Source organism: Polypterus senegalus, chromosome 3 (genome assembly GCF_016835505.1).
Source record: "Polypterus senegalus isolate Bchr_013 chromosome 3, ASM1683550v1, whole genome shotgun sequence".
NCBI classification, from domain to species: Eukaryota; Metazoa; Chordata; class Cladistia; order Polypteriformes; family Polypteridae; genus Polypterus; species Polypterus senegalus.
This window is the reverse complement of record NC_053156.1, coordinates 83,460,634-83,486,452: the sequence shown is the minus strand read 5'-3', so window position 1 is coordinate 83,486,452 and position 25,819 is coordinate 83,460,634. Positions and strand designations below refer to the sequence as shown.

At 36.9% G+C, this 25,819-nt stretch overlaps 1 protein-coding gene across 1 annotated transcript in view; it reads left to right on the top strand.

Annotated features, from left to right (window-relative positions):
- shprh (SNF2 histone linker PHD RING helicase) overlaps positions 1–25,819 on the top strand; it is a 116,275-nt gene that overhangs the window by 87,946 nt on the left and 2,510 nt on the right. The window contains exons 22-29 of the mRNA XM_039747526.1: positions 8,218–8,355; positions 13,134–13,235; positions 15,513–15,584; positions 17,954–18,142; positions 20,532–20,624; positions 20,951–21,037; positions 22,152–22,330; positions 25,377–25,457. Coding sequence (XP_039603460.1) covers positions 8,218–8,355; positions 13,134–13,235; positions 15,513–15,584; positions 17,954–18,142; positions 20,532–20,624; positions 20,951–21,037; positions 22,152–22,330; positions 25,377–25,457 — 941 coding nt within the window. The remainder of the gene's footprint in view (positions 1–8,217; positions 8,356–13,133; positions 13,236–15,512; positions 15,585–17,953; positions 18,143–20,531; positions 20,625–20,950; positions 21,038–22,151; positions 22,331–25,376; positions 25,458–25,819) is intronic.

The window sequence follows — 25,819 nt, the reverse complement described above, 5'->3', positions numbered from 1 at the left end:
CTTGACAGTTACGTACTACACAGAGTTGTGTTTGTACTTTTATGACTGTTTTGTGAATGACAATATGTTCTAAATAACTTTGCCAAATGTAGAATTTCTCTATAATCACAGGTTCAAACACTTGGAGAAACACACATCCAAACATATGCCTCTTTTACATACAGAGGAGTATAACACAGAAGAGAAGTCGAGTGTACCAAACACACTAGGAAGAATATAGCTTTCCTACTTGGACTGACTCTGCATCATCTTGTAATAAGTAGGATTAAGATGATTCAAGGAAGTTTCATGTAGTTGTAGTTGCAAGGCTGTCCTTAGAAGGGGTTTCTGAGTTTACATAAGTGGACATGTTATAATCAGAACACTAAAGAAGTGACATTTAATTATTTTTTTGAAACCTAGGGATCAGTTAAAGCAGTTTTGTTGTGGATGTGGGGGGGGCGGGGTATGAAAGCATGTTACTTCTTATTTATCTTTAAGTGCCAACATAATAGGCTCTGTAGCCAAAGTTACCTGGCAATAATATGAAACCAAGGCTAAAGCTATTGTATGACACAATGTAATACCTTTACTTAAGTTCTCAAAAGTTCAGAAGCACTGTATCTCTCTGACGAAACAGTGAACTTTGTGAACTGGAATGTCAAAGGTGTCTATCACAATTAAATAGAAAAAAATATTTTCTCACCTAAATAGTCTAAACTAGAGGGGTGGAAATTTTAATACACAAAACAATCTCATTTGTAGTATTAGACATAGTATCTGATCCTGAAGGGCAATATGTCTTGATAATGAGAAATTTATTTCAATCTAAAGTAATTTTGATAAATTCACACCTAATGTGGATGATTTAGATTTCATCCAAAATGTATTTGCATCTATTTCTAATGTGAACACTCATAAAATTATAATGGATGGAGACTTTAATTGTGTTTTAAAATCAGATCTGGGTAGGTCTTCAACTACAGTGGCGATAACATGTAACACTGCAAAAATAATCACAGTTTGTAATGGATCATAACTTATCAGACCTATAGAGATTTTAAAATCCAAACTCATGAGCATGTTCCTACCTCTCTTCAGTACATCACAGTTACTCAAGAAATGATTATCTCTTTATAGATAATTATAGATATGTATATTATAGGTTTTTATTGCCCACTATCAAATCTTGCAAGTATGATGCTGTTTTCTTCGACCATTCCCCTCTGATAATGGAGCTTAAATTCACAAAAGTGAGTACACCCCTCACATTTTTGCAAATATTTTATTATATCACTAAAGATATGACACTTTGATACAATGTAGTCAGTGTACAGCTTGTATAACAGTGTAAATTTGATGTCCCCTCAAAATAATTCAGCACACAGCCATTAATGTCTAAACCGCTGGCAACAAAAGTGAGTACACCCCTAAATGAGAAATATCCAAATTGTGTCCAATTAGCCATTTTCCCTCCCCGGTGTCATATGACTTGTTAGTGTTACAAGGTCTCAGGTGTGAATGGGTAGCAGGTGTGTTGAATTTGGTGTTGTATTCTCACACTCATACTGGTCACTGGAAGTTAAACATGGCACCTCATGGCAAAGGACTGTCTGAGGATCTGAAAATAAGAGTTGTTGCTCTACATAAAGATGGCCTAGGCTATAAGAAGATTGCCAATACCTTGAAATGGAGGTGCAGCACGGTGGCCAAGACCATACAGCGATTTAACAGGACAGATTCCATTCAGAATAGGCCTCGCCATGGTTGACCAAAGAAGTTGAGTGCACGTGCTCAGCGTCATATCCAGAGGTTGTCTTTTGAAAATAGATGTATGAGTGCTGCCAGCATTACTGCAGAGATTGAAGGGGTGTGGGGGGGGTCAGCCTGTCAGTGCTCAGACCATACGCCGCACACTGCATCAAATTGGTCTGCATGGCTGTCATCCCAGAAGGAAGCTTCTTCTAAAGATGATGCACAAGAAAGCCTGCAAACAATTTGCTGAAGACAAGCAGACTAAGGACATGGATTACTGGAACCATGTCCTGTGGTCTGCTGAGACCAGGATAAACTTATTTGGTTCAGGTGGTGTCAAGCATGTGTGGCAGCAACCAGGTGAGGAGTACAAAGACAAGTGTGTCTTGCCTACAGTCAAGCATGGTGGTGGGAGTGTCGTGGTTTGGGGCTGCATGAGTGCTGCCGGCACTGGGGAGCTACAGTTCATTGAGTGAACCATGTATGCCAACATGTACTGTGACATACTGAAGCAAAGCATGATCCCCTCCCTTCGGAAACTGGGCCGCAGGGCAGTATTCCAACATGATAATGACCCCAAACACGCCTCCAAGATGACCACTGCCTTGCTAAAGAAACTGAGGGCAATGGTGCTGGACTGGCCAAGCATGTCTCCAGACCTAAACCTTATTGAACATCTGTGGGGCATCCTCCTCTCTAACATCCACCAGCTCCGTGATGTTGTCATGGAGGATTGGAAGAGGATTCCAGTGGCAACCTGTGAAGCTCTTGTGAACTCCATTCCCAAGAGAGTTAAGGCAGTGCTGGAAAATAATGGTGGCCACACAAAATATTGGCACTTTGGGCACAATTTGAACATTTTTCACTTAGGGGTATATTCACTTTGGTTGCCAGCGGTTTAAACATTAATGGATGTGTGTTGAGTTATTTTGAGGGGATAGCAAATTTACACTGTTATACAAGCTGTACACTGACTACTTTACATTGTATCAAAGTGTCATATCTTACGTGTTGTCCCATGAATAGATATAATAAAATATTTACAAAAATGTGAGGGGTGTACTCACATTGTGTGTATTCACAGCGCATCACTTTTTCCACATTTTGTTATGTTACAGCCTTGTTCCAAAATGGATTAAATTCATTTTTTTCCTTTAGAATTCTACACACAACACCCCATAATGGCAATGTGAAAAAAGTTTACTTGAGGTTTTTGCAAATTTATTAAAAATAAAAAAATTGAGAAATCACATGTACATACGTATTCACAGCCTTTGCTGAATACTTTGTTGTGGCACCTTTGGCAGCAATTACAGCCTCAAGTCTTTTTGAATATGATGCCACAAGCTTGGCACACCTATCCTTGGCCAGTTTCGCCCATTCCTCTTTGCAGCACCTCTCAAGCTCCATCAGGATGGCTGGGAAGCGTCGGTGCACAGCCATTTTAAGATCTCTCCAGCGATGTTTAATCGGATTCAAGTCTGGGCTGTGGCTGGGCCACTTGAGTTGTCCTGAAGCCACTCCTTTGATATCTTGGCTGTGTGCTTAGGGTCGTTGTCCTGCTGAAAGATGAACTGTTGCCCCAGTCTGAGGTCAAGAGCGCTCTGGAGCAGGTTTTCATCCATTGTGTCTCTGTACATTGCTGCAGTCATCTTTCCCTTTATCCTGACTAGTCTTCCAGTTCCTGCTGCTGAAAAACATCCCCACAGCATGATGCTGTCACCACCATACTTCACTGTATTGATGGTATTGGCCTGGTGATGAGCGGTGCCTGGTTTCCTCCAAACGTGACGCCTGGCATTCACACCAAAGAGTTCAATCTTTGTCTCATCAGACCAGAGAATTTTGTTTCTCATTGTCTGAGAGTCCTTCAGGTGCCTTTTGGCAAACTCCAGGTGGGCTGCCATGTGCCTTTTACTAAGGAGTGGCTTCCGTCTTGCCACTCTACCATACAGGCCTGATAGGTGGATTGCTGCAGAGATGGTTGTCCTTCTGGAAGGTTCTCCTCTCTCCACAAAGGACCTCTGGAGCTCTGGCAGAGTGACCATCGGGTTCTTGGTCGCCTCCCTGACTAAGGCCCTTTTCCCCTGATCGCTCAGTTTAGATTGCCGGCCAGCTCTAGGTAGAGTCCTGGTGGTTTCGAACTTCTTCCACTTATGGATGATGGAGGCCACTGTGCTCATTGGGACCTTCAAAGCAGCAAAAATTTTTCTGTAACTTTCCCCAGATTTGTGCCTCGAGACAATCCTGTCTCAGAGGTCTACAGACATTTCCTACAGACAATTCCTTTGACTTAATGCTTGGTTTGTTGTCTGACATGAACTGTCAACTGTGGGACCTTATATAGACAGGTGTGTGCATTTTCAAATCATATCCAATAAACTGAATTTACTTATGTACATGTGCTTTCTCAATTTTTTTATTTTTAATAAATTTGCAAAAATCTCAAGTAAACTTTTTTTCATGTTGTCATTATGAGTTGTTGTGTGTAGAATTCTGAGGAAAAAATGAATTTAATCCATTTTGGAATAAGGCTGTAACAACAAAATGTGGAAAAAGTGATGCGCTGTGAATACTTTCTGGATGCACTGTATGTGTGTGTGTGTGTGTGTGTGTGTGTGTGTAAATATATATATATATATATATATATATATATATATATATATATATATATATATATATATATATATACTCAGTATACTTTATACATAAAATATATGTTGTCGTACCTTGCGTAACTGGATAACCTTTATGGCACAATAACAGTTCAATACATTTATAGTCACTACAGTATTTGAATTCATTAATCTTCATATGGGAAAAGGCTGACTCGCATAAATAAGTAGAGCCGAATAATGCAGTCAAGGAGCTTTTGAATTCAGCCGAGTGAAAAGTGACAGCTGTCCAATTAACTGCGATTTTAGTTCCCTCTCCTTTCTCTTTCTCAGATTGCTTTTCGGAAGGAAGTCAGTTTCGTAGTTTCTATGTTTCATTTTCCTTCTTTGAAATAGCAATGATAGATTGACAGAACAGAAAAACGAACTTTGATTGTGACATTGTGAGAGAAAAAAAATCCTCTTCCAATTCCACATCCAGCCCATAATCAACAATTTTTTTTTTTAATCCCTTCTTTAGTCGATATAAATTGGAAGGCTAACTAGATCACAGCCGAGGTTTTGCAGTAGCTCGCTCGTTTGATTGTGCATGAGGGATGACCAGTGTGTTAGAAGAACGGAGATCTCAGACTGGCCGCCCTGTATGTCAGTCAAGTGGCAAATGCCATAAGGATAATATATGAAAAGTTTTTTTTGGACTGCAACGCGATCTACCTGCACTGCCTTTGTGATCTACGCATTGCGCACCCCTGCTGTAAATGGTCATAAATCAGTCCTCTTTGTTTTCAGGTTTCACATGATAGTAATTGATGAAGTTAATCTTATTGACAGCTGAGACACCCGCTTTCAGTCCATCAACACAGGGTACTGCATGGTGACTTGATCAGGTGGTGGTGGTGGTGGCAGTGCAGATCTCCACCACAGAAAAAACAGAAGGGAATAGTAGAGATAAGTACAGGTTGCAGATCCCTAAAGAATATAAGTTTATGCCCATTGTGGAGACTGGCCCAGACACAGACAGGCGGACACGTTCATCTCACCCACAATCACGTTTATTTACAAGTCCAAAAGTGCACACACACAAAACCCCCAAAAGTTCCCAAAGTCCTGGCCACAACAATGCCTTTCTTCCACTTCAGGCCGTCTCCTTGCCTCCTCCAGCAAGCTTAGTCCTCTCCGCTCCCGACTCTCGTCCTGAATGAAGGGAGGCGGCCCCTTTTATTAATACCCGGATGTGCTCCAGGTGTGTTCTGGCAATCACCCGCCGACACGCCCCTGTGTGGCGGATGTGCCGGCTGCATCCCCGGAAGCACTCCGGGTGTTCCTGCTCTTCTTCCCCCCACAGCACTTCTTGGTGTGGCAGAAGTGCTGAGGTCCAGGGCTCCCAAGGCATGGGAACGCCCCCTGGCAGCGACCACGGGCCCCTACAGGGTGAAGCTTCCAAGCTCTGTGCCCGTGGCCCCCAAAGCAACCAGGATGGCGGCCCCAAGCAAAGCAACATTAATCAAGGATTTGTAAACCATTAGTAGTATTTTAAAGTCAATTCTGAATAATACAGGTAACCAGTGTAATGATACTAAAATTAGTGAGATGTGCTCAAATTTTGTAATAATTAAAAGCACAAATAATTATCTGTAAATATAGTAATACAAATGTATTTCATCCTGAAAATCTTCTAGGATAATAAATCTTAGTGTTTTAAATGTTTACAGAACTGTTATGATGTAAATTTAATGTGCTGTTTTTAACAACCACTGTCTGTTGATAAAGTTAGCACAAGAGGTAGCTAATAGGAAGCACTTAGTAATTAATGAGTGGTTCAGAGAGCACATAGATTATGCTGGGTTTCAGGAAATCCTAGTAAATTAATGATTGATTTTCACATGAAGTTTATGAGGTTCTTAACATTAGAATGCTTTTGGGAAACTCTGCTTCGTTCTGAACTGCAGTAATATTGAAGTGTCTGTTTTTAATTATTTTCTTCCTTTTCCTCTTCCTTTCATTTAAGCTCATATCTTATCAGAACACTTTCATTGGGTCATGTGATTAAAAGGTTACAACACCAGAAATGGTGTTATATTAATTAATGGAAATTACAGGCAATGTTAATTTTTCTTATAAAGAACTTCTAAATCTGAGGCTGTGAATTGAGGAATTGTTAATTCAATTTCTTGCATACCTATTTTTGATATGCTTTCTACTTAATAAAGTGCCTCATACTAGTTATTTTTCTATATCTCAGGAAAATAGGCTCTAGTTTTGTCCTTTATTTGGCTGAGTTTTTGCATGTACTTTAATAGGAAAACAAATGCTTTTTTTCTGACTGGGATGTCAATAATATGGTTACACCTTCTATATTCTATGTTATTTTCAATAGTGTTATTATTGTATTATAAATTAAATACTTCTTATTTGACTCTGTAGGTTACAGGGATATAGCATTAACCTCAACGTGCTGTTGTTATTATTAGCCTCCTCATGTTTATAGTATTAACCTCAATATATATTATTATACTGTGAATACTAAATTTGAAATCACATTCTCTCATTTTAAATGATATGCTTGAATAAATAAGAGTAATAAATATGTTCAGACTAAAACAGACTTATATGATTGAACCATTTCAGTTGTAAGCCTTTCAGAAGAGAGACATTGTGAGCTGAAAGATAAAGAACCTTTCACTTCCTCCAACAGTATTACATATTTGTTTTTTCCATTTCAAGAGATGAAAAGAATTGTTTCATTGCAATCCATTTCAAAATTTTAGTTATTAAACATGCCTTTTAAGAATTTGTACCTTTAAGAATTTTCTTTATTTAATTTTAATGTTTAAATGTATTATTCATCCTGTATCTAATTCTTGTTTTATATTTCAAAGGGTTTTGATTTTTTTTTTTGTTGTGTGACAGATAGGGGGCGCTCTCGCTCCCATGAACCCCTGTCCACGACTCCAGACACCAGGTAAAAGTCCACAAGTTGACTTTATTCAAATGCCACAGTGCACAAAACACCCTCTCCTCCACTATACTCATTCAAATCACAAATAATCACAATAAATCAATCCTCCATTCCCAAACGTGTTGCCACCCTTCCACCCAGCTCAGCTTACCGTCTGAGAGCTCTCACAGTCCTTTTATATTCCCTGACCCGGAAGTGTTCCCAATCCCCAGTCCATGTGATCCTGTATCACTTCCGGGTCAGGTAAAAGTTCTTTTCTTCACCCCGGAAACCCGTCGCTCTTCCATTGGCGAACTTCCAGGTCATAGGGCACAAATAAATCTTTGGTCCTCCCTGCAGCTCCCTCTTGCGGCCCCTGTGGTATCCAGCAGGGCTGAGGATAAAAACTACATAGTCCATGACTCCCTGCTGGTCTTCAGGGAACCTCCATACTGCAGGGAGGGTTCCATCTGGCAGCCTGGGGGTATTGGCTGGGAAGACAAGCCGGCCACATCTCACAGTTGGTATGTCTTGAGTAAGCTCACATACTACTTGTCTTACCTATAATAAGATTAACATTGCAGTAACCTAATCTTACACTGAAGCCTCCTAAGAATATTCCCTAATAATCTTATTAATTTAAGTTAAAATACTTTATTTTTATTATGGTAAACATTCATCCCTTAATGAGCATATCAGTTAAAAAAGTCAAAAATTAAATAATGGAGTTAATACAAATAAAATATTTAATATCTATTTTTGTGTTGTTTGTATTTTTAAATTTAGTGCTTCTTTTTTTAGCTGTTAACATTTCTTATTAGGTTCTTACTTAACAACTAAGAATCCAGCAGCTCAATTTCTAGGACAAGTTTAAAAACCCCAGCATATTCCAATTCTATGTAACAAATGTGATTTATTTTTTCCACACAGCTTTTACATGAATACTGGATGGTTCTGCGGGATCATGTTTCAGCTATCGATGAACTGGGCATGGCAACTGAGCGTCTGAGAGTGCGACATCCTGATGAACCTAAGCCAAAAGTACTTCACATCATCGAGCCTCATGAGGTATATAAAAATACTAACTGTGTTACCAAGAAATTTTGCAAGGCAATGAACATCAGTTATAGTCCTGTCGGTTAATCAGGTATATCAGAAGTACAGTGGAACCTCGGGCCACGACCGTAATTCGTTCCAAAACTCTGGTCTCAACCCGATTTGGTCGTGACCCGAAGTAATTTACCCTATAGGATTGTATGTAAATACAATTAATCCATTCCGAACTATACCAGCTGTATATAAATATATATTGTTTTTAAGTACAAAAATAATTAATTTTATCATAGAATTACAGTGTAATAGTAAACTAAATGTAAAAACATTGAATAACACTGAGAAAACCTTGAACAGAGAAAACTAACCTTGCAGTCTCTTTAAAAGCAAGCTCGGTGCATTCCTTAACTGCCTTCTCGCACTCGCTCGCTGCACAGAGAATAAATACACAGGGAGAGACTGAAAACATGCGGAAATCATTGGCGTGTACGAACCAGAAGGGAAACTGGCTTGTTCGTCACCCGAGTGTGTGATCGTGAACAGATGCAAAAGTTTGGTGAACTTTTTGGTTGTAACCTGATTTGTGGTCCGAGACGTTCGTGACCTGAAGTTCCACTGTACTGTGTAACTAAAGTACTTTTCTGTATACAATATTTGTAGTTTGGAGCTAGAATTTCAAACTTTGAGGCTAAGTGTTCATATCCCATTACTGACACTGTGTAACTTTGCACCAATTGCAAAAATACAAATATAGCTAGTTGTATTTCAAATGTTGTAAGTCACCTTGGATAGAGACATTAGTCAAATAATAAAAAATAATATTAGATCACTGAATCTGCTTACATGCTTGACACAGATGTCCATTAGAAGAGCATTCCTGTATTAGATCAATTCCTGCTTTTTTTTCTGATTTTCATTGTCACTTGGCTTTTGTTGCCATTATAAAACACAGTTTTACAGTAAAATGTATTGTTTTGAACTGAAATGTGTAATCAGTATTAATAGTGTGAAATCTGAGTACCACGGGACACAGTAATGTTAATTCCTATTGTCTGCTCCTGTGTTCTTGTCTTAGAGCATGCCTGTTTCCCAGAGAAAGTTCCACCTGAGAATCCCACTGCACAACAGTCGTTTTCTTATGGTTCATTCCCCATATCTTCATTTCTTTCTTCCCAGTGACAGTCTACTCCATGCTGCTCACCCCAGTTTTATGCAGTCTTGCCTTGAGGTTTCCACTCTCTCAAAGTTTCTGGACACCAACATTTTCATATGTCATGTCCACCGGCCATCCCTCTCAACGCTGCCTAGAACCCTCCACTACTGATTGACATCTATTAATAGCATCTTATAATGCAGGCTTACTCATTATCAAGATTAGATGTTTACAAACTTCACTCAAGCACAGCATTTGTTCCTTAAGCTTTGCCAAACTTTCTCTTTCCATTTTACACTATGATCATGCCTCTTTTTTCCTGTCCAGGACACCGCTTCTTCAGTTATCTGTCCACCCTGTTCACTAGCTGTGTGGCCCTTCAATCACTTCTGCTTTGTCCTCATTTGTATAAGCCCATTCTCAGCACAGTGCAAAGTGTATACATAGCATAATATAAGTTAACTTCTGGTAGAGCAATCTCCAGTTTAGCAAAATCCTTTCTTTGGTCCTGGCCAGTTTCTTATAGAACTAATTTAAAAAAAAAATCTCATTACAGTGAAGTCTGTTTTATCTGTAAAATGCTTTACAACAAACTGCATTGCTACAGACTGGAGGCATTGTGAGCATATCTAGTGGTCGGTTAACTGGTGTCAATCAAATTTGAGTTCAGATGTACTTGCAGAGTTCTGGAGGTTTGCCACAGCTAAACTCTGTCACTTATTTCTGGGCTTCTTGAGGTATGATTTGACTTCACTTAGTATATTGATCAGATTGAGAATTCATTTTTGGTTTACCCTTCAGAAAAGGTGCTGACTGCTGAGATTCCCTTATGTTTATACTGATTAAACAGTTTTCAATGTGCTTAATAAATTCACCACAGTTTTATCCTTTGAACACCTGCACTCTATCTTTTTTTTTTAAATTAGTTGCATTTGAATGTGACTTTGAGTTTTGTGCTCTCAAATTTATACATCCAGCAATTTGTATTTATGAATGTGACCGTCATTTCCTGTAACTTTTTGTCATGAGGAAAAAAAGGGTGCTCACAAAAAAAATGACAGCAACCAGAGAGATGGTCATTTCATTAGGGGAACCGTCTCTCCCCAGACCTTGACGTTTTATAATACTGACAGCACACTATGGACACTGAGGAATCCCTTTTATGTAAATAATGCAATTTACTTTACAGAAATCTTGGAACTTCTCACTACCATTGATGCTAACAAAAATAAAATGGGCATTGCCATCGAGTTTGGCATTCCGCAGTACTGTATGTGCCAAAAAGCCGCATTATATTCCAATTCCATTATAACAAAATCACCTTTAAAACAAATTATTTCAGTCATTTGTTCCTTTGTAGAACTAAAAGACCACTTTGTTCTAATGAAATTTAACCTGTATTAACAAATTTTGAAAAAACAAAAATGTATTAACAAATTAAAAAACAAGTGTTGGCTAATTGTCTTTTTTTCTATAATGTGACCAAATTTCAATCTAATATGTCAGAACATTGTAGAGATTTTAAAGTTTTTAGTTTTTCTATTTTTGGAGGGGGGGTTTACCCCCAAATATTAATATATCAAAATATCCTTTTTTAGCGTTAATACCTTCTGGCCTAGATGTACCATCCTGACAAACTTCATCTTTTTAATTAAATGAGAAAGTGTTTTTGTTGATGAGTGAGTCAGTCAGTAAATTTTGTATTATATCTATATAAACACTAGAAATGGTATGAATAGTTCACTAGGGTGAAATTTTAAAAATCTTAAACTGGATTGTATGTAACTACTTCTTAAATTAGAATGCCAGTTTTCACAAAAATAATGTAGTTTTAGTTTTTAATATGAAGTACTTGGCATTATACAAATGAGCCTTACTCATTTCATAAAGCATCTTATGTATACAAATAAACAGTGATGAATTAATTTAAAAGATCAACATAAACAGCTTTCAGATTTCTAAACCCTATACTGTACACCACAATTAGTTGTTAATGTGCTTAGTTAATACAAAATATTTAGTAGATTATATTTATCTATTAGTAAAAAAACACATACTGTAACTTTGTAGTTATTCACATTTATTATTTTTGTGCTGTAATAGTAATTCAATTCCATTTCAACACAACATTTTCAGGAAAAGTACATAACAATACTGTGAGTGCAATAATAGCATAGCATGCCCCATGCTAAAATTACTAGAGATTGCACATTGCATGTAATATTCCTGGGATCTGATGTCCTCTGGGTCAACCCTGAACAAAGAAGCACTCCATTGAATTCAGCAAAATACTAACTTCCTTAACTACTGAAATAATTAATGCAAATGAAGTGAAATACACCAGAAAGAAGCATCAAAACTGCAAGCAAAGTAATTAAACTGTTACTTACTGGCCCTTTTGCTTAAACTATAATTAATCCCCTGAGCACCGTACAGGAGAAGTAACTCGTCCCTGAGCTTGGACATCACTAATTCCCATCAGTTCAGTGCATGTCAAATCCTTCTTCCCTACTCCACACTTAGTGACTGGAAGGGGCTTTTTTCACTGCCCTCAGATTATGTCCAGGGAAAGTACTAAAATTACGGTATTGGGGGCCTCATGCATAATTACTTGTAGTCCCTTGCTGTTCTTCCATTATATATCCCATCTCCAAGTGGTTTTGGTGTAATTACAGTTATTCAATGTAAGTGTCTACCATCAGTTTAATCTATTCAAATGCTTTGTAGCCTATCTCCAATCCTAAACAAACATGCAAGTAGTCATAGTCCTAGCTCTGACTTTACAAATGAATGATTAAATAATGTGTACAGTAATATGATCTTTCAGTGCATGCAAATAGCTAAGCATGAGACATGTTTTAACTCTATGTACTTCTGTTTGGACTTTAGATTAATATCTTATTCCCTTCATTTGCATTCTAGTAGATACATATGTTTTGTATATACAGTTAACTGACATAAACTTTGTTTCTGAATTTAGAATGTAACAGAATTAAAAATTATATATAAAAAATAAAGACATGGTTTGTAATTTTCTTAAATAAATAATTTTTCAAAAATTAATTGAAATAATTTTAAATAAAATTTTTTTTCCAGGATTTCACATTATTAGGCCTCATTACATATAGAATAAATTTCAATTATTTCTTCAAAAAAATGCAGAGGGAGGAAGAATTTAATAGCTTGTATATTAATAGGACTTTATGTATGCATCCACTCATAACTTTGTAAGCATTGTTATTGCTAGGCCTGTCTCTCTTCTGCTCTCTCTGCTCCATGACACAGCCATAAAAAGGTGCACAGAGCAGGAGATGTTGGCAGAAATTCACATTAAATGTTTGCCAGTGATTTAAGGAAGACTAATGATGTGCTGCCCATCCATTTTGCTCATAACAGGCTGCTTTTACTTTTGAGTATGTGAGCTCTCACAACAAGACATGATAAGGTTTGATTCTTCAATTCAACATCTTCTATACACTTTATAAAAAATATAATTGAATATACAGTAGTTACACATTTTCCAATTTCAAATAACATTTTGCTATATAAGTGATATGTAAGTGTTATATAAGTAATAAATACTGATTATCAGCAGTAAACAGGAATAATTTCACTTTTTCACTTTTGTTGTTTTTAATAGGTGGAGCAGAACAAGGTAAAGCTGTTAAATGACAGAGTGGTTGCAAAATCCCAGCTGCAGAAGAAACTTGGCCAACTTTTGTACTTGACAAACCTAGAGAAGGTGAGAGGTAACAGGGTTCAATGCCCTAATATAATTGAATTGATAAATTTTATGTAAATAATTGTATTCTGTATATTTTTTGAGTTAAGGCTTGAAGTTCAAGGAAAGCAATTTGAATATTGCTGCATTGGACTAATAACCTCCAATCCCATCTATTCCAAAATATTGCCAGCTGCTACACAACTTCTTTCAAGTTTGTTGTTCAGGCTTATCTTTGTACTGCAGTAAGAATAGCAATAAATCATTTTTAATGTACTGCAAAAAATAACGGCAATAAATTGGTCTGAATTTAATTGAATTAAAGCGGGATGCACATTTTTTAGTATATGGAGAGCTGGTCCCTGCACACAGATTTCCTGGCACAATGGCAAACTAAATTAATTTTAGTATTTAGTATTTTATTTACTAGTACCAGTGATAAATTTGAGCAATCCTAGATTGTGCCCTTCCAACACATTGTTGACAATATAGTAGTAAACACTCAGCAAGTAACATGGAAAATTACCAGAGCCACTGGCAATAGCAGCTTTGAAAAACAGTTCAAATATAAACTTACAATAAAGGCATAGTGTGTTCAGTCAGTACTTGAGCACATAGTTTCCATAACACTTTTGGAGAAAAAATGCAAGGATGCATATCTGCAGCAACAGAGCATAAGTGAGTCTCCCAACTGCTAGCATTAAATACCAACAAGGAAAAAACTTTTAGAATAGTGGATTGTTTCATGATAACATTATGTTTAATTGAGGTACAAGCAGATAGAGGTTGTAGCCAGGGCCTGATGAAAAGGCTTGTTAGAGAAGTTTGGTGAGGCCATGAAGAATATTTTTAAGTGCTCTCATACAAATTATGTCCATTTGATGGTTGGAAATTAGTAGTGAGAACATTGTCCATGCCCATGTGGACCTTTTCTTATGAAGATACAAAACATTTTGAGGAGCTCTGAACCCTAGTAGAAGCGCCAGCTTGCTTTCCTCAGAGAATACAATGTCATCAGAATCTGCTCAGCATGAATCCAAACATATCACTGTGGTGTTTGAGAAGTATTACAGTGCAAGGATTACAAAGAGAGAGACTGAGCAAATATAGCCAAAAATGCTGAAGGAGCTGGGTATTGTTGGGCATGCTTTGGTTAGTGTGCATCTTCAGTGTTGTATATAAGATAAAGTGGTGATATCTGTTGTTTTAAAAGGTAAGCACAGGCTTGCTCTATTTACTAAGTGACCACCCTATCTTTATGGTAAGGTCTGTGGCAAGGTGCCAGTTATTGAAAACTGGATTCAGAAGGAGAAATGTAGTACCTCAGGGATTTTGTGGGAGGAGTTTAAAATGTGTTATGATTCTGGTGGCACTGTTGAATACAATTTATTCCTGTATTTGTTTTCACATTCTTGACATAAAGTCAAGTACATTTAAAGTGAATTTAGACCTCCCCATGCCAAGATGGCCTGCTCTCTTCTGTTTATTATTTGTTTTGAATAACATATCATGGTGCTGCCAACATTTGGAATGCATTCAGTTGTGGGTAACTAAAGGGTGGTGTTCGTCTGTTTTTGGATGAGAATGTCCTTTTGGCTTCATTTGACTGAATTTACACAAATTGGAGAAATCTGTGACAAGGTCAGGATGAAAATTGGTACCTTCATGTTGGAGGTTATGAGTTTATCCCAGCTAAAAAAAGCCTTGCTCTCTACTGATGAAAGGGGTGCAGCTGTCTTAAGTAGAGGTCATTAAGTGCCTCAAGACCTTTCCCTTACCTTACCTTTCCCATGAATGGGAATGCAGGAGGGTCATGAAATTAACCAGTAGCCAGTAGGTCAATGGAGCAGAGCTATCATCTTAATTAAATAAAAATACTGATTTACCTTTGTGTTTAAAATACATCCATTCTTCACCCCTTTTTGTAAGTTGTATGAACCAAAAAAAAGAGATCTTAAGTATAAGTGACTGTACTGGGATCTTGTACAAAGCTGGTTAGCTTATTCTCTGTGACAGGGTAAGAAGCTCAGCAATTTGATTAGACCTGCTCTTGCTGCCTTGGCTACAAGCCTGATCATGAATGAGATGAGAAACTGTAAGTCTAAAAGAAAGCTTTGCTCTTTAGCCAAAAGCATCTTGGAATGCATTCTGTAGTAATGTAGAAAAACTGGAAAATCACTCTTCTTGTATGTTTTTCATTTATACACTGTTCAGTTTTTAGTTAACTGTATATAGTAATTTGACTTTGGTGTATTTTTAGCTCTAAATATGTTTTATTTTTATATTGATTTCCTTTAGTCCCAAGATAAATCAACTGGGGGACTTAATCCAGAACCTTGTCCTATTTGTGCACGACAGCTTGGAAAACAGGTATGATTGTCATTTAAATGAAACAGTAATAACATTCTGAAAATTTTTCACATTTTGTGAAAGAGACGGTTGATGGGTTTGTTACTGAGTCTTGTTTGTCATTTCTAAATGCATTCAAACATTCCATATCAATATGCATATAAAAAGTTCTTGTCAAGAAAAAGATTAACTCCATTTATCATTCACCCTGATAACCACAAGAGGTGACTGCTTACTTGATCAGACTTTACGTAAAGTATAGTGCATCTCCACTCATCATCATCCTCCCAACTTTCTGATTATCAGGCTTAATTTTCTCCTGTGAATCTTTGTCTGTACTCAATATTACTGACTCTGGGCTAAGTGATATTGCATTTTGTTTAAACCTCGATAGAGTTAAGTACATTTTTCCTGGTTAGTGGTGTACAGGGAGAATACTTTAGGGAATAGTACAAAATCCTGTGGAACAGGAATCCATACATATGGATACATTACATAATTACCTGGGCAAGTTTGAAAAGAAGAATATCTGCTTTGATTGTATTAAAGGCACAAGTGAAATCCTCTTTATAAAATTCTTGCATATGTTTTTGGGCAGTCCGTATGGAGCAGATGTACAGGGTGGTCCAGATCTAATTATGCAGATCCAGATCATCTAGATGACTTTGATTTATGCGGGGATGATTCCAGTTCGATGCAAAGACGATTCTTCATGTCGTCAGTTCGCACACTTCTCAATGGTCCAGGATTTTTCGAGTGATTTTCTATGTAATAAACTTAATAAGTTATAGCGTAATGAAAATTAGATCTGGACCACCCTATAGTCGAAGCTGTGATAAGAATACGCAAAAGACATCATAAAGGTTTGGGGCAGTCACCCGTATATTGGTTTTCCCAGCTGCAAAAGTTTATGTTTTTGAAGCATGATGCGCATAGAACAGAGTCCACAACAGAACTGGCTTTAGTAGCCCAAGAATGGAGGATTTAAAGGTCTGGAGAGGAACTGATGTCATCAGAATGGCCGGAACCAGAAGTGACGTCAGCAAAGGGGCTGGCTTTGGAAGTGACGTCAGCAAAGGGGCCGGCTTCAGAATTGATGTCATCAAAGGGGCAGCTTCGGAAGTGACGTCTTCTGAGGCGCCAGAACCTTGCAGGATTTCCCGGGAAAAGTCTGTAGGGAACTGAGAAAGACGGTCAGCACACTCCACCGTACCCCTGGTCGGATATTTTATTACACTTAATCAGACCCTTTAGCTGCCTCCTACTCGCACGTGTGTGACAAAGCCAAATAGTATTATCGATTTATGGTGAGTGTCATTATTGTCATATGTACTGAGTTCAGTAAAATTCTTACTTCCATGTGCCAGACAACAAGATGTATGACATTGGATCTGTCTTTTGTGATGATGCATTCAGCAACAGAAGATATTACTGGATTAAATTAGTAAATAACGAAAGAACTCTAGTAGAAATATAAATAATATGCTAAGCTTAAATAATAGAAAAAAATACAATCAAATGAAATTGATATAGCGAAATACTGCTCAGACTCCCCAGGGTCATCAGGAATTTGTAAGTAAATTCCTAGGTCAGGAGCCAGTGTGCTTAACAGGACATTCAAACTCTGTGATATTTTTCTTGCCTTGTGCATTTCAATGACTTTGTTTCTCACATCAAGAGAATGTTCCTTTCTCTTCATTTTTGCAGTGATTGTCCAACAAAGACAATGGCCCTTAAAAGGAGTGCTTTTCATATCTAGAAAAATATAAAGGACTCAGATGTGGTACCTAAATATGTTTAAATTTGGTCAGTGACTGTCACCTTTGTGCAGTTTGTAATTAATTTGTCATTTGTGTAAACCTGGAACTTCCAAGGTTCATAGGTTTAAATACTCATGCAAACACTAACTTATTGAGTTTTTCTTCTTCAATTAAATATCTACAGAAAATTGTTTATTTTGACTTTGGAAATGTATTGTCGCAGAATTAGAGTTCACATTAAAAATACTGAATGGATAAATATGGGTAGGCTACGAATCTTTTGCCATGCAGAAAATTATGATGGCTTTCAAGGGGATTGACTACTTTTCCATTCCACTGAATATTTCATATCTAGACAAGCTGATGAAATGTTTTTGGTTGAAGATTTTAGCTCTTCACCAACAATGTTTCTCAGAGTAAAATGCTAACTATAAAATGACTAAAAACCTGCTTAAGAACTGCACAACGCAAACCTTGGAGCTTAGTATAGTTAACATTACTGTGCTGTATAGATGTGTCAAGGGAAATTACATCTTGTCTTTCCTTTAAGATTCTTAATCTCTTTACCTAGTAATTGTACAGTTGCTTGCCAGAAACTTGTGTTTGATTTTTTTTCTTCTCTTTTGACAGTGGGCAGTTTTAACTTGTGGCCACTGCTTTTGTAATGAATGTATAGCAATTATTGTTGAACAGTACAGTGTGGGGAACCGTCGAAGGGCAATTAAATGTGCCATCTGCAGACAGACCACTTCGCACAAAGAAATCTCCTACGTAATTACTGCAGAAACTGCAAACCATGGTGATGACATCCCAGTGAGGGTGGGTAAAAGTATATTTTACTTGTATCATATGTTTAGTTGTTTCTTAGATTGTTAAATGATTTCTTTAGGCTTTATTTTCCCATAGAAATAGTATTGATTTTGTTTTTGTTTTTTTTTTCTTATGCTTTATGCCATTTGTCATCTAATAATGTTTAGAAAGGAATATTAGACCACTATTTTTTGTCAGTTGACCAAATAATTACTGATATTTCAGTATGTCTGCTTCAAGTTGTACTGTTCAGATCTTTCTCTTTAATTCCCCAATAGACTTTAATGGGTGAAATGCTTAGAGGCAGGAAAGAGTACATAACACATTTATGGCATTCATTCATGCTTCTGCAGGCCACTAGCTACACTTTATGCCTTATATATAGCACTGGATGTAATGTTTGATGCAAATTTATAGTTTATCTTACTACCAGCAATTTTCCCTGGCTGTATTGGACAGTAGTATTTACTACTGTATAATTTTGAGTGCATTTGTAGCTACCATCTTACATGTTCACCTAAGCGTGCTAAGCATCCTTCACTATCTCCAACAGAATGTGCATGAAACATTCTTCTGAGTCAAAAACATCTACTCTGTAATTTCGTTTTTCCCATTAATGTTTAATTGAACAATACCACTTGACTCCACGTCATGATAAATTTGTAGTTATTTCACTTACAATTAGGGATTTCACCCATACAAATACGATACGTAGAGCCATTATATGCAACTAGATCGCAGTATTCTGGTTGTTGCAGTAAGTTTTATCAATGTATCAGTTATCTTATAAAAGGCTTGTCATGTTTTTCTTGATGCAACTATTTTCAGCTACAGTGTATACTTTAAATTGTCACTACTATTGTATAGTGTTGTCAACCTATTGTATACTGAGGAGAGGTAAGACACATGCCAGCCCGAATGGAGTTTGCTAAAAGACACCTGAAGGACTCTGAGATGGTGAGAAATAAGATTCTCTGGTCTGATGAGACCAAGATAGAACTTTTTGGCCTTAATTCTAAGCGGTATGTGTGGAGACAACCAGGCACTGCTCATCACTTGTCCAATACAGTCCCCACAGTGAAGCATGGCGGTGGCAGCATCATGCTGTGGGGGTGTTTTTCAGCTGCAGGGAAAGGACGACAGGTTGCAATCGAGGGAAACATGAATGCAGCCAAGTATAGGGATATTCTGGACAAAAACCTTCTCCAGAGTGCTAAGGATCTCAGACTGGGCCGAAGGTTTACCTTCAAACAAGACAATGACCCTAAGCACACCGCTAAAATAACGAAGGAGTGGCTTCACAACAACTCTGTGACTGTTCTTGAATGGCCCAGCCAGAGCCCTGGCTTAAACCCAATTGAGCATCTCTGGAGAGACTTAAATATAGCTGTCCACCAACGTTTACCATCTAAACTGACAGAACTGGAGAGGATCTGTAAGGAGGAATGGCAGAGGATCCCCAAATCCAGGTGTGAAAAACTTGTTGCATCTTTCCCAAGAAGACTCATGGCTGTATTAGCTCAAAAGGGTGCTTCTACTAAATACTGAGCAAAGGGTCTGAATACTTAGGACCATGTGATATTTGTTTTTCTTTTTTAATAAATCTGCAACAATTTCAAAAATTCTTTTTTTGTCTGTCAATAAAGGTGCTGTGTGTACATTAATGAGGGAAAAAATTATAGATAGATACATACATACATACTTTATTAATCCCAAGGGGAAATTCACACGTGCTGCTGGAAAGGCTGCCACTCGTGTCGGCGCCTGAGTCTTGAAATTAGTGGATTAGTGGATGTTCATATTTTTTTCATTAGTTTTGTACTTTTTCCAAACTTGTAGTTTATCAGTTATAATTAATTTTTGCTTTAATAATAATAATACATGTTATTTATATAGCGCCTTTCCAATGCTCAAGGCACTTCACAACTTTAATTTAGGTTATTGTTCGAAATGTCTTTTTTTCCCATTTGTGTTTTTGAATACCTTGACTAATTTGTCTAAGCTAATGAATAAATCTGATTTCCTACTTGTCAGCATTTTAGAGTAGTGAATCTTTACCCAGTAATAGTAGATGTAAGCCAGGATGAAACAATGTGTAATACTGACCCATTGCAAGGTCAAAACACATGTCTTCACACATTAATTTTTACCACTGCAATCATAGATCTCTGCAGCATCTGACCTAAGTGAAATGATACTAGACCAGCCGCAGAAATCAACTGTAAAATACAGAAGTAGATTCAATGCAGTAGTCGCACAAATCCAGAACGTAATGTTCAGAAGCAGCAGCAGAATCCGTGCATCCTACATTTACATCCCCACTCATTTTCCCTTGCTTTTTAGATTTAACTTACTTGTAGGAGGTAACTAATATGTGTTTTATGTGTTTCTTTTACAGGGAAGTCATTCAACTAAAGTTGAAGCAGTGGTGCGAGTTTTAAAGAAAATCCAATTGAACAGTCCTGGTTCTAAAGCACTTGTCTTCTCAACGGTAATTAATAGTGCATCATTTTACAAGTCCATGCAATCTACAGTACTGTAGTGTACTTTTATTACAGCCAAATTGTTCTTCATTACTGATTTTTTTAAGTGACTGAAGAAATAGTGGCTTGTCTTTGAAACTTTTATTTAAACTCATCCACGTGCTGCTTTCTGTTGTTACTCCTGCTTTCTCTCTAATAGCTTATTGCAAAAATGTGGAGTAAACAACACTGCATTATATTTGTGAAACTATATTAGATAGTCAAGTATTTTTTTTTGTATCTTTTAACTGCTTTTTACTCAAATGCATTTATACTTAAATATGTGTTTTTGCAGTGGCAAGGTGTTTTGGATATAATTGCAAAAGCTCTTCATGACAACAACATGGAGTTTGCCCAGATCAATGGAATTTCCAAATTTCAGGTATGGCATATATTTATTTTAATTTTTAATAAATTTATTTTATCTTTTAAGTGACTAACCAGAAGATGTTTTATTAAAATTCCCAGTCATAAGTTTTTATAAAAATGACTACTAATTAAGCTGTTATTTTATGGTAGGATTGGCCAATTAAGTATGCAAAGGAAACTGAAACATGTAGATTTCAAAAGGGAAAAAAAAACAAAAGCCTGGTGACTGCCAGTGAAGTATTTATTTAAAACGAGTTGCTAATAGCATGTGTGTGCTAACATACGTGTACATAAAAAGGTGCAGTTTGCATAGCTTTCTTTTAATTGTTCTCATTATTTGGTTATCTAGTATACAGATGTTTCTAATAAATTCATAAACATGTGTATTCTTTGCCATATCTTTAAATGTTGGTGTTCTTTTGCCACTTTCTTTATAATTTTCAGTTTTCTGCATATTTAGCTTCCCTAATTATAGTATATCCGAATTTTAATGATTAGCAATGAATAGTGCAGACAGAGATGCAAACAACATTGAAGGCTAAAGGTGAGCAATTACTTCCGTGCCGTTTTCACTTGCCTGCTCATTAAGAAACATTTCTTACAAATGAGATAACAAGTGAAGATAGCTCTGGAGTAATTACTCTCCTTCAGCATTCAGTGTTGTCAGCATTTGGTTACAATTAAGCGAGCAAACTCAACAGAAAAGGGTGAATTAAAAAGAAAGGGAAGGAGGAAACTTAGCCATTTGAAGTTGTGACAATAATACAAATTTCTGAATTTCTTAGAATAAGAGAATAAAGAAACAGCTCAGTTCCCTAAACAGTGAGATCAATTAAAGGTAAGAGTGATGCATGGATTGTGAAATTGGTAGGAATTTAAAAAACTTGTAGCCACAGGTGATCAAGGTAACGAACTGATTATGAAGAGTTTACAGAATACTGAATGGCTGCTGGCTTGGGACCTGCAACCTTAATTGTAATTTTTTTTTCCTCTCTCGTTGTTTTAATTATTTGTGCAGCTGTTTTAAGAGCTACAGGTTTCCCACTTTTAAATAAACATTATTATACTGTAATACAGGTGGTTTTTAATTGTAAATTAAATACCTTTATACTGGTTTTTATTTTCAGGAAAATCTTTCTTCATTTAAATATAGTCCTAAGATCAACATATTACTGCTTCCTCTACATACTGGCTCCAATGGTCTGAACATAATTGAAGCCACTCATGTGCTACTGGTTGAACCAATTCTGAATCCTGCTCATGAACTCCAAGCTATTGGCAGAGTGCACCGCATAGGACAAACAAAGTAAGTCTTCATTGTTGTTGAACTATCACTTGGCATGCAGTCAGGTTTTCACTGTGTAATGATTTATCAAGAAGTCATTTGAGAGTTTATTAGGGAAATTATCAGTACATACACTAGCGGAATAGTTCAATTTAATCAATTGAATTTTTTTCTCAGTTCCATTATGATTAAATTGTTATTTTGAAATGTGTTTCTTTTGCGTACATAAAATAATCAATGACAATTGATATGTATAGAAATACCACATTCACAAATTAACAAAACAATTCAACTCCTTCATGGAAGTGTCTACACCAACAGCTTTTATGAGTGGTTCGTATAAATGTACCCAGCTGCTTCTAAAGCATCTCTATGTGCTCATTTAATTATACTACATTTTACTAATAGAGATTGAAGGTCTTAATGGTTTTGCAAGTGGCAGAGGTTGTGTTTTAATCTGAGGCTTAGTTTAAAGATGTGAATCATTGTGTTCTGTGTATAATTTCAATGTCTGATGCTTGATTTTAATCAATTCAGAGTATAGCATGAGGTTAGTCAAGTGTCATCTGTAGTTCCTCTGAATGCTGTGCCATGAGGTAAAAGACGTGTACATCTAAACCCCAAAAATACTGTAGTGTTAGTTCTAGCTTTTGTGGGCAATTTTTTAAACTGTAAACCCAGCACTGACCTGCTCCATACTTCCTACATTAGTCAACTAATAGAAATAGAAAATGACTACATGCTGAAGTCCATGTACAAGGCTTACGTAACAAGTTACTAAGAAACTGTTATAAACAGAATGTAATAAATAAAACAGTTTCAATAATTTCTGACTGGGGAAGTCTTTGGAATATGTATTCATTATAAATCAATCAACTATTTTTTATGGAGAGCCTTTTATAATAAATACCATCATGAGGCTGTTTGTATGATGAAATTGAATTGTAACTTTGTTAAATCTGGACATCGTGGAAATTTGTATTACTTAGTAAATATGGATGATTAATTGTTAGTATGTCGTGTAATTTCCTAACCTGCTTAATCCAGACCAGAGTCGCGTGCGTGCTGGAAACTATCCCAGCTAGCATTAGGCACATGGCAGGAACAGCCAGTCCATTCCAGGGTGAACAAAACACACCAAGCACACACTTAGCCAGTTTAGTGTCACCAACCAGTTCACCTAACCTGCATGTCTTTGGAAGGTGGAAAAAAACCCATGCAGACACAAGGAGAACATGCACACTCCCTGCATTGAGGATCTGGGAATATGAAGCAGCAGTGCTACCACTACCCCACTGTATTGCCCGAATTGTTTGTAATTTTATTTATTGAACTGTTTTGCATTTCTGTTGACCAATATGGATTTTTGTCAGCTATCCAATTCCTGGAGCTGCTTATCTATCTGAGGTTGAGGGGAGTCAGAGCACAGATTTCCCACAGGACATAGTCAAGCACGTTCATCCACACTTATTTATATGGGGCCAGTTTAGAGTTACTTATTAGTCTTTCCTAGACAGGTCTGAGATGTCATTGAATAAGCAGATAAATAACCCATAGAGAAATCATGCAAGCTCCACACATCAAATGGTCAGGCCAGGATTCCTGAATCTGTCAGGCTGCTATGAAACACTAACCCCTGTGCTTCCTGTAGTCATATGATATTTTTACAAAATGTAATTGACTGAAAAATAGTTGTCATTTATAGTATGGCTTTGTGATACATTTCAACACTTTACTGTCTTTAATATGTGGCAGTTTCATTATGGAGACAAAGTATGCAAGTGTATGCACACTTTATATTACTGTAATTGTTTTGGCTTATCAGTTAATGTCTTGTAATGGGAGCGCTGGATCATCTTTGAAAATTACTTAGCATTTTTGTTAATGAACACACAGGCATACAACTGAAACTAATAGATTAAACCACAATGGGACTAGGGCTCGGGTTCTTCCCCCTGTTTTATGTGATATTCTTGCACTGTCACCATACTAGCATAAGACTTGGTTACACAAGAACTGAACCATTGTCACTCTTCTGAACAAAAAACATTAAATGTATGAATAGTATTTAAAAAGATGGATGTAGCAGAGGACAGCACAGTTGCACAGTGGTAGTGCTGCTGCCTCTCAGTAAGGAGAGTGGGGTTCACATCCTGGGTGCTCCTTGTTTGGAGCTTGAATGTTTCCCCATTTAGGTGTCTGTTTCCTCCAAGCTGTCTGGTTTCCACCCTTCAGTTTAAACACATGCAGTTTGTGTGTTCATCCTTTGATAGGCTAGCACCTCATCCAGGCATTGTTCCCATCCTGTGCATGTTGCTTGTTGAGGTAGGCTACAGATGTTCACTGACCTTGCTCTGGATAAGCAGATAAGGAAAATGGATGCAAGAATGAATGGATGGATGTTGTAGACTAAAGGACATAGAAGTTTAAAAGCAGGTACATTTTACTCAAGTGTAGTTCCTGAGCAAATACAATTAACATTCTTTTATGCATGAAGTGAAATATAATAATGCCAAATTAATAATATCTGAGGCAGCTTTTCAACCTCTACCTACTTTTCTGTACATAATTTCAGATATTAAATTCTGTGCTACCCTGTGGTGGCAGCACACTGTGGCCCAACATACAAGTTACAGTATTTCATATTAGTGTTTGCTCCTTTTTGGACATTAGTATGCATAAAGTTACCTAACAGTTATTTTAGAATATTTGGTAATTTCATATTTTAGTTGTCTCCTTGAGGTGGCCTGGCACCCTGTCCTGGGTTTGTTCCTGCCTTGCATCCAATGTTAGCTGGGATAGACTCTATCCCTTATGACCCTGGTCTGGATTAAATAGGTAACAAAATTACATCACATATTTTAGCTGTTTAATAGTACTGTTAGCCATTGTGAATTTTACATCTTGACATGATTTTGTTTTTAATAACAGAAGAGAAATGCCACTTAAATATCTTGGTTAGAATGAATGACCTGCTTTTGGGCTAAATTTAACTACTCTATTTACATGTATTTCTCCTATTTTCATGCAATACTCTTTAATAGAAACTTATTTCCCTTCATTTCAGGCCAACTGTTGTTCATCGGTTCTTAATAAAGTCAACTATAGAGGAAAAGATGCAAACTATGTTAAAAGCTGCTGAAAGAAGGTTAGCATTTAATTATTAAATATTTTTCATGAACATAATGTGTATAGCTGGTGACAGATATAAAGTGAGGCAGAAGTTTCTAACAGCAGTTCTCAGCAAACCAAACATGCAGAATGTAGTAAGGTGACAAAAATGCACTCACCTTTACACACCAAAAAAATAACCTTAAAATGGCTGAATGAAAGTATATAAAAGCAACAACCTGTTGAACCCCTTTCTATCTGGTGGAGTGGCTTCTTCACATCCTTCCTCAGTGCCAAGCAACACATTTCTTTTCATATTTCCTCATCTTCTCACGCTCAGATTCTGGTCTATCTTCCTCCCACCATCTGAGTGCCTTGGCCTTGAGAAGCCTTAAAGGA